Here is a 10,057-nt window from a genome sequence, read left to right on the forward strand (position 1 = left end):
GGAGTGTCCTCATGGATATATTTACATCATTTGAGAGCTTGACTTGGCTGTTATCCCTTAAAATATACCAAATTCCATAAATAAGAAGTACCAAGAAAGGCTTATAATTTACTCAGAGATGTTTTGCTTTTATGATTTTCAGTTTGGAAAAACCATATTGTACATTAATCAAGCTAACATAAAAATGTTGAAGCACTGTATACTTTAGAAAGCAACTATATCTTTCCCACTCCTAGTCATGTTGGTGAAAGTGCATAATTTTAGTGACATTATAGTTTATTAGGCAAGAAATGATCAGAAAACTATTCAAAACTTCCACTATAAAAATGGTTAAGTATATAGAACTAACAATTTAGTTTATAATAATATAAACCATTGATGTACACACATTTGAACTATTATAGTACTGTTACTTCATACACTTGATGCATAACAATAAAAATATTTAATGAAATTCACTAATAATTAAATCCAAGGCTGTGAAGCAAGCAGATTTGAACCATTACATTACCATGGATTGAACACTCATAATTTGCACACACACACACATGAGCTGAAATTAAATCGTCACATGCACACAATCTTCACAAGCATATAGGCACCTAGCTGATACAGTTTAGACGAAATGTGTAGCTGTTTCAACAAATTGTCTTCACAATCACAACCACATAATCAAATCCACGAAGTCAATCTAATAAACCCATTTGATATAATAACAAATAGCAATTAATGTAGAGACTGCTCAGCTTTTGCCCTTGTTGAGATATTTAAAATTCAAATATGGAAGACATAAGCATGAAAAACAGAGGAAAAATGAGGAAGAGAAAGCTCAGCATTCATTCATTCATTCTCTCTATTGTTCTTACATTAGCTTTACAATCTTTATCTGTGTGATGAGTCATTAGACAGATGTCAAAACACCAATAAACTAACCGCTTCTTACTTGACTTGCCTCGAACTTATTCAATTGAGCTGATGAAGCAATCTCAGCCGTTTATTCCAACTTCAATCCTTTTTGAAATTACATAAATAACATGCTCAACTTTTCAAATTATACCACAAACACTGGGACGCACTCAAAGTCTCAAACAAAAACATACTCAGATAAACAAACGCATACACACCCAGACATTTAACAGACCAATACACAACTTAATATCAAAATATCTGCATATATATATTTCACTAAAATCTTCTCTGTTTCCTTCTCCTTTGCAGCTTTCTTCAATCACCTTTCAACCGCCCTTGGGGTATTCGTAGCTGAGAAATGAGTAAAAAGTCTGAAGACAGGTGAGCACCAGGATCATCACACCACCAATGACGGCAATAGTAGACCAAGGGTTGTCAAAGTACAGATTCATAAGTATATTCAACCATCTATTCACTCTCGTTTTCACCAATCTATTCATTTTCCTTTGGCTGTATTCATTCACCTCTCTCCGAAGTTTTTTAATGTTAGCTGTCGGATAGTGTACAACAGTAGTGAGAATCTTCAGAAGTTGGACAGCAGCCAGCTCATTTTCATCATCCAAAAATATGATTCCCTTGGACTTGAGCAAGCGCACATCACTGTCCGATTCAATTAACTCTCTCATGAAGAAAATATATGACGTGACGTGTTCGCCATAGCCCTCCAGTTGCCTTATTTGACTTATATGGGCTTGACTTTGGAGTTTATGAAGGAGTAGCTGGAGGTGTTCCTTGGGGAGTTGCCAAGGGATTACTTGCTCGCAGGGTGTTCCCATGAATAGCTTGGGCAGTATTTCCCTTTCGATTAGCTCGTCGATTTCCCTTTGGACTTGCTGATCTGGGACTTGCTGATCTGCCCTTTGGTCTTGCTCGAAGAATTGCCTTTGGAGTTCCTTGATTGTCTCTTGGAGTTGATATTGCAGCCTCGTGTGGTGTAATGTTTGCAACCTTGGTCATGTTGACCAGGTTGACTAGAGACATTCCTACTTCCCTTTGACTGTTTGACTAGTTATGGGGATTCCTGACACTGTTGCTCTGCAAACTTGATTCTCACCCAGCTGGCTCCTTCTCCCCGTGAAGCTTCGGTCTTGTCATGGTTGGTGAGAGAGGCACTCTTCCTCTTCCTCATCTTCTTCTCCTCCTTCCTCTATTTAGCAGCCTTTCTTTGAGTTCGGACTGAAGAGGTGGCAAGCTTCCTTTGAACTTCGGACTGAAGAAGCCAGCCGTGAGGAGGAGCTCGGAGTCGCATTGCTTGAGTTCGGCAGCGGCGAAGGAGGCTGAAGATTCACCGTTTCTCTCTTCATCAAGCTTCAGGTTAGCATCTAGGGAGTTTGTGGTTGAAGCTTCTTGTTAGATCCCCCTTCTATGCTTGGTTTGTGAGTGTTCTTGTGGGTTGTTGTGTTGCTTCCATGCCTTGTTGTGGCTTGCACCCTAACCTTTTTGTTTAGAAGAATACTAATCTTGTTTGAATTCTTGTAAGCTTAAAGCTTAGTTCTTGCATCCTTGAAGCTTAACTGTTGTTGTTTGTGTTCAGTTTGGTTATTCTTTTTGCAACATGCTTAAACTTTGGAGGGTTTCATTTGATAATCATGCTTTGTGAGTATATGTGTTTATTTGTATCTTGTATGTGTAAATGGTAAGGCATGGGACCTTAACCTTTTGATGATTTTATTCTATTAAAAAGCTTGACTGTTTTATTGTTTTGTTAGTTTTAAACCCCCTTAATTTTAGTAGAGGGTTGTAAGCCTGTGGTGGTGTTAAGCTGCAAACTAAGTTGAGTTCTCGGATTACTGTTCACGTGTCTTCTAAATCCTTGTTTTAGCTTTGTTAATGTTGTAAGTGAGTGTAAACCTTGGTTGTTGTTGTTAGATCCTTGCTTAGCTATTTTAAGGACAGCTTTCATGCTTGCAATTTGGAGCTTTGAGTGTGCAGCCATTAGATTCAGGTTGCTGATTTTATTCACACCTTGGTTTAAGCTTGACTTCTTGTAATCTTATCTTGATAGCTTATTAGTTTTGTTATGTATTTAATTGTGATGGTAGCAGCCTGATGCTTTAGTTTATTTGGAACTTTTTGTCTTTGTCTAAACTTGGGGTTTGTTTGGATTTGTGCTACTTTATTCATTGATAGGATGTCCTTAATTTAACTTTAATGGTGTTTAAAGCTGGTCATTATGTGAGGTTGGTTTTGCATGAGACTTTGATTTGTATTATTTAATCCTCTAAGACCTTCTAGACCCTAAGTGCTTTGTTATAGGCCATTGTTGGTATTAACTTGTCATCTAAACCTAGTTTTTTTTTTCAAGCACTTGTAAGCATGTTTCTGGAATTTCTATTTGCTTAATTATCTTCCACTGTAGGGTTACTGTGCACTTGTTTGTGGCTTCTAGAAGCATGATTAATCGTCTCATTTATGTGAATATTTACATAGTCTTATATGTTGTATTTTTGATAGTTGGGATTTTAATTGCCACCCTTGAACTACGATATCGAGGTTATTATTTATAGACATAGGTATTTGACTGTGCTTGTCTTATCTTGCAATAATTGTAAATTCTTTCTTCGGGCCTTAGTTGTAGATAGGCCCGACCCAAGGCTAAATTCTAAGTATAGCTTTTGTTGGTTAGATTTTGGTAGCGAGCCTTAGTTCGCGGGACTGGGTGGACCCAACTCTGTAGCTTGGAGCCAGGTAGACTCTCGCACCCGCAAATTTCGTACTTCTGACAAATTATTATATATTTAAGTTATTTCCTTAAATTTCCTTAATTTTTATAGTTTGGTTTAATTACTCATTTACTTGCTTGTTATTTATTTATTTTTTTATTTGCATCATTTAATTAGTATTTATGTACGTATTCAGTATTTTTTTCTGCGGTTTTTTGTACATCTCCATTCCTGGCTCGCCCAGCTAGGAGGAATAAGTCCTAGCCATGTGCACATGTTTTCTGTAGTAGCGCTACCCCCCGACTGCGGTCGAAGATCCGGCTTTCGATGTGATACTGCTTGCATTCCGACTTCACCGTCGATGATCCAGCCTCGCGCTGTTGATTTCTGTTATTAGCCATGGAGATGTATATGACTGTTTTCTGCGTATTTTTTTTCATATTTTGGATTATGTCTATATTTTGCATTCTGTATAATTTATGATCTATTATTTTGCAACATCCACTTTATCTGTGTTTCTGCGATCCTACTGGGCCCTTGTGGCTCATGCACTCTGTGAATTCTGTTCTCGCAGGAGAAGATCAAGGCTAGGATCGGGGGTGCGGGGGTCGTATTGCCTACTCTATTAGTATTTACGTATTACCCTTTTCCCCGTGAGTGTAAGACTTGAACTACGATCGTATCTGTGTTTTGGAAACTGTTGGGGTGTATTTGAATTCTGTAGGGCTTCTATAGCCTATACTTGTAGTATTTCAGTTTATGGTATTCCATTTGTGCTTTTGTTTTATATTTTTTTATCCATTTTGTTAGGGGTTGACTCGACTGCAGGTCAAATCGAGGCACTGCCCGAGTGGGACCCGGGTCCCAATGGATGTGGCCGATCTGTCCATGGGCCCGGCTGTGGGGCTGGGACGTGACATGTGGGGTCCCACGCGGCATGCCTCGAAGATCATGAGGCTGAGGAAGGTTGGCCATGTGGCTACGTCGATGAAGAATAGTGGGAGGCTGAGGATGCCTTTGTCTTTGTCAAAGCTTATGTCTGTTATCTTGTTACTCAGGGATTTCTTAAATGTCACTCCGGACTCTTGCAACTTCACTGCAGAGAGTATTTTTCCCCTTTCTGATGGAAATGGTTGCAGTGAATCTGGACGACGCTGAATGGGAAGCCCTCCACTTTCATTAGTATTATCATTAGTAGCAGTTGTAAGTGGTCCGATGATGCCTTTTCTGTATAAATCAAGAATGTGTAGACCTAGGGTTTGGGTTTTGTCAACCATATCATCCATTCCCAAAAACTTGAACACTAGATTGTTGATCTCCTTATCGATCTGTTTTAGTCAGATATAAATATAACAACTGTTACTACTGGGTGTGATAAATTTGAGATAGCATTTTGCCAATACGGACATGATGTACAGTATACGATAACACTACGTACCCAAGACAAACAATTTAGAAAAAACATATAAGAATACGCATACAAAACAAGGCTTAGGCGGTGCACATATATATATATATATATATATATGTATGCATGTGTGATGAAATCTTTTGCATGGACATGTAAAGATATATAATGAGATTTTAATTAATTATATATGTTAATTATGTTTTTTAGATTAAATACGCTCATAGAAAGTGCTAGAAAGCTTCGATGTAAAATTAGAAAAAACATAGATTCTCACATGGTCGGAGAATTTTGTCCATGATGTGGAATAAAAAATCATAATATTATTTTCAATGAAAATAGGACAAATTATGTTGATTTGACTTTATCCGCCTAACACAAAAAGAAAAATATCATTTTATTGTGTGTCCGGTATACCAAATACTACTTAAACATTATTTCTTAAATTTATATACAAAGGAAAAAAATATTTCTTCATAAAAATATAAACAAGATGCTTGGAAACAAATGAAGGGATCAGCCATGAAATTTTTGTTCAGTGGGCTCCATAAAAGGTATGTTTTGGTCTAACTATAATTCTAAAAATTTAAATGTTTAAAGGAAGGGGAGACAAATTTTTGAGTTGTTTATCCACTTTATATATATATATATATATATATATATAAAATCAAATTGTCCCGCTTTCGATTAAACCCACTTAATAAAATAAATAAAAAAATTTCATCAAATTTATTTAGTTCATTCTTTATGTATTTATGTCTGGTTGGTTAACCATAAAGATATATGCTCATCAATTATCCAATTTTGTGGTGTAGGTATATAAACAAAATGTCAATATATTTAATTTTGACTGAGGTGATACTGATAATTTCTTTATTTTTTATTAACAAATAGGCCACAAGTATCCACATCTATAGAATTTTTAAAGGGATAGACAGATATAGAGGTGTACTAGTTACTGTGACTTATGGTCCTCTAAGAAAATTCCACTTATAGCCCTATAGAGGTGAAACTATTGTTTCTCCCACAAAAAAACCCACACATGGACATAGTGAACAGTATTGATGAAGAGTGCTTTGGCTCAATCAAGTGTACCTGCATCAAAGGAGGGAAGGATCTAAACTCTTGTTCTCCTTTTTTTGCTCTCTTTTGTCATAAGATTAGATAGGCTATCTAATGGTTGAGATATTGTTAATTTCTTACAATTATTTTTTTATATAATATGAGATGATTTAAATTAATAACACTATTATCTTAAAAAAAAAATTATGTTAAAAAAAATCCCATATTACCACTCTTGCATCAGTGGAGTTGGTATATGTTTCATTATCTTAATAACATAAAAGTTGGGAACATTAAAAAAAACCTATGTCTACGGACAATATAAATATATTTAATAATATTATTTGAAAATTTGTGAAAAAAACTCACTTTTTATAGGATATGTTTGACATTGTTTTCGAAAAAACTCTTCTAAAATAATTTATTTCAAAAATAGAGTTTAAAAATAATACGAAAGATATAACATAAAGGAGAGTTTTTTATAAGCGTTTTATTATTTGGTTTTCTAATTATAATCAACAGCTTGTGTAAATACTTAATTAATAAAAATGGTTTAAATAATTCTACATAATAAATGAACAGATAATTTCTAGTTCCATGCTTATCACCTTTGTCAAAAAATTGAAAAAAAATTTAAATAAAATCTACTTTATTATTATTATTTTAAAACACCCCTATCTATCATGATCAATTCAAGTATTAAATGTCATCTTTTGAATTTATGTATGCATGTATATATGTGTATAAAAATATATTTAACTTACCGGTGGTCGCTTATTCCTGCTGCGAGCCTCTACTTGTAATAACATCTTGACAGCCAAAAGGGGCACTTGGTTGTCGAGCAAAACGATGGCCTGCAATTCAGGAATAGGTCTGTGGCTAGCTTTATGGGTACCATAGTAACGATCATACAGTAAAGACCTTTCATCATGATCTCGTAGAAGCCCTAAAATGCGGCAGCCATCGTAAACCATAAGTTGTACAAATTTTGCATCATTTCTCCACACGTCTTCTAAAAATGAATAATGTGCTCGTAATTCCTCCACGACTTCTCTCATCTCCATCATAACATATTCAAGGGGCTTATTAATCAATAAGAGAAAGCGTAAGACTGGCCCACTTTTCTTAAATGCAACCTGCAAGAAGTTTTGTTGGTAGAAGGGCCCTATTCTAGCTGAAGGTATTATTGGAATGGACACTGGCCATGGGGTGAGTTGAAATATTGACCATTTCATCATTTGCTTTTCAAAAAAGTTTAACTCCTGCTTTGCCACTTCAATGATCAGTAGTAGCCCTTCAGGCTCTATGTTGATCTCATGGGAATCTCTTGTGGATGTTGTCATGTTCGTTCAAGGATATAAGTAATTATGAGTGTGCATTGATTGGGGGTGCCCTGCATTTATAAGGGTAGCAAATGAACAAGGAATTCATGGCTTTATCAACACCTCAAGGAAGAGATCTTCTTGTTAGCATCTTACATGCTCTTGTTATTTTTTTGAACACTTCAAGGAAGAGATCTTCTTGATTAGCATTTTACATGTCCTTTGTTAATCTTTTAATCACTTCAAGGAAGAGATCTTCTTGATTAATTATCTTCTTACATGCTCTTGTTATTTTTTTGAACACTTCAAGGAAGAGATCTTCTTGATTAGCATTTTACATGTCCTTTGTTAATCGTTTAAACACTTCAAGGAAGAGATCTTCTTGATTAGCATTTTACATGTCCTTTGTTAATCTTTTAAACACTTCAAGGAAGAGATCTTCTTGATTAATTATCTTCTTACATGCTCTTGTTATTTTTTTGAACACTTCAAGGAAGAGATCTTCTTGATTAGCATCTTACATGTTCTTTGTTAATCTTTTAAACATTTCAAGAGAGAGATCTTCTTGATTAGCATCTTATTACATGCATGTTCGAGTTATTTTTATAAACACTTCAAGGAAAAGATCTTGCTTAGATAATATCATATATCATATATGTCCTTGTCAATATGATAAACACCTCAAGGAAGAGATTTTTTTAATTAGCATCGTATATGCATGGCCTTGTCGTTTAACATCTTCCAAGAAAGTGGCATTCTTGATTAAATACCATCTTTCATTACATTAATTAATGGGCATTTGTTTTGATTGACCATGTGATTTGCTTTAGAATAATATTATTGTAATAATGTCATTCATAATCTGTTGGTAGTCATTGGCTTCTTGATCTTTTTAGTGAAGTTATCAACAAGCTGAACCAAAAGCTCATTCATCATGAGTGACAATTAAGTAATAAAGCAACGTATTTCTTAGCTAATTTCAAAATAAAATAATGGTTAAATGATAATTAATTAGGAGAACTTTATACAGTTTATTTGAAGTGAAGAAATACTTATTTTTGTTTTTCGGACTAGTTAAAATACACTTCTAAGTGTCAATAATAACTAGTAAGTATATACATGATGCTATATCTCTTGTTTGACTAAAATTTAGAAAATTTAATTAGTTAAATTTTTTAATTTAAAGGTGATGTTATTTTATTGTTTTTTTATTATGCTATTGTGCTTATTATTGCTCATTTATTGATATTTATTTTAATTGTTCTCACGATATGGAGTCAAAAATTTCATTATGAAGTGAATAAAATACGAATCCGGAATGTGTTCCAGGTGCATGTAATTAAGATAGAGGCAAATTCTCAAAATCAAATCATTAAAATAATAAAGAAATGCAAAAATAGGAAAAATTGAATTGTTCCCAATTATTTTAGAAATAAATAATCAACAAATAGCTGCCATGGGGAAGGTATCTTATTTTTATCTTTTTGCATATATAGGTTTTTTTTTCTAATAACAATCACTACCGCAAAATTAAATAAAATGTACCTAGGTCAACCACGGGTTAACCTAGTGGTAAAAGTCATTTGCGGTGAGTGGACAAAGGTAAATGGTGATAGGTAAAACCGTAATCACTTACAGAACACAAGTGTACACGTGTCGTTCGAGTAATATAAAGTGTGCTAAGAAGCAAGGGTATCACTTCATAGGGAATTAGAGAATACTAGTACTTAATTTGAATCTGACACTTAACCTAATCAAAATAGTGCAGTGTGAAAGCAAACTAAAAATAAGAATCGAAAGAGTAAATAGAAAGTACGGCTAAACAGGTATGAAGAGGGGGTGTCTGGACATAAACTTCCCCTAGTGTTTGTTAGGTCCTAGACAATAGTTGTATAAATTCTTGCAATCAAATTGAACCGAGAGGTTTTCTAAAATATCCTACCCCTTTTCAGAAGGTGAATAGCACATGGTCACATATGGTGCTGATACAGATAACCCTATAACTACAACACACTCTATGAACCCTTGTCTAAAATAAGAAAGCATTCAAAGTATAGACAATTCTCCTTTCCAAGTAATTGCCCTTAATCCCATCCAAAGTAAAGTTTAAATCTCTTCATGAAACTACTCTCTATGATTGCAATACGAATGTAATTCCTTGCTAATTCACTTGGAAGGATTACAAGAAGAGAAATCTAAACTCCAAGTTACCTTATCTCAAGGTGAACTCGTAATACCTTTCAATTGCGGCTTGTCTATGTTAGGTGGGTCTCTCGACTCATCACACGAGCACATCAAACATGGATTCACAGCTTTGGCTATAATAGAATCCAAGACAATAGAGACACGCAATTGAATTCAACAATGAAAGACTGCAATTAACAAATCAATATAAGAGTATCCATGTCACGCCCCGAACAAAGCTCTATGGACCTGGGACGCCGACAAACGGCCGTACACCTACAAGGCCGAAACCATGTAGGCATACAAGGCCTCAAAACTTGATCCAAAACAGAACAAAGAATCAAACTCAGTGGATTGCAAAAAATAATATAAACTAAAACATAGCCCCACAAAAACCGGGACTTAATACATGCTAATACTTGACGATTGCCTAACGATCCCCGCTAAGC

The 10,057-nt window shown here is 34.8% G+C and overlaps 1 protein-coding gene and 1 long non-coding RNA gene across 2 annotated transcripts; one reads left to right on the top strand and one right to left on the bottom strand.

The window, feature by feature from the left end:
• Positions 1 to 814: 814 nt before the first annotated feature.
• Positions 815 to 7,446, bottom strand: LOC120275269. The gene is made up of 3 exons (XM_039281797.1): positions 6,867 to 7,446; positions 4,553 to 4,960; positions 815 to 1,898 (listed from the first exon to the last, which is right to left on the bottom strand). The coding sequence occupies exons 1-3, from the start codon at positions 7,443 to 7,445 to the stop codon at positions 1,236 to 1,238; spliced, it is 1,650 nt and encodes a 549-aa protein (XP_039137731.1). The 5' UTR covers position 7,446; the 3' UTR covers positions 815 to 1,235.
• On the top strand, positions 1,916 to 4,242 carry LOC120275270. The gene is made up of 3 exons (XR_005541091.1): positions 1,916 to 2,283; positions 3,596 to 3,657; positions 4,207 to 4,242. It is a non-coding gene; the product is annotated as an uncharacterized LOC120275270 (long non-coding RNA).
• Positions 7,447 to 10,057: the final 2,611 nt, after the last annotated feature.

Source organism: Dioscorea cayenensis, chromosome 14 (assembly GCF_009730915.1).
Source record: "Dioscorea cayenensis subsp. rotundata cultivar TDr96_F1 chromosome 14, TDr96_F1_v2_PseudoChromosome.rev07_lg8_w22 25.fasta, whole genome shotgun sequence".
Classification (NCBI taxonomy): domain Eukaryota; kingdom Viridiplantae; phylum Streptophyta; class Magnoliopsida; order Dioscoreales; family Dioscoreaceae; genus Dioscorea; species Dioscorea cayenensis.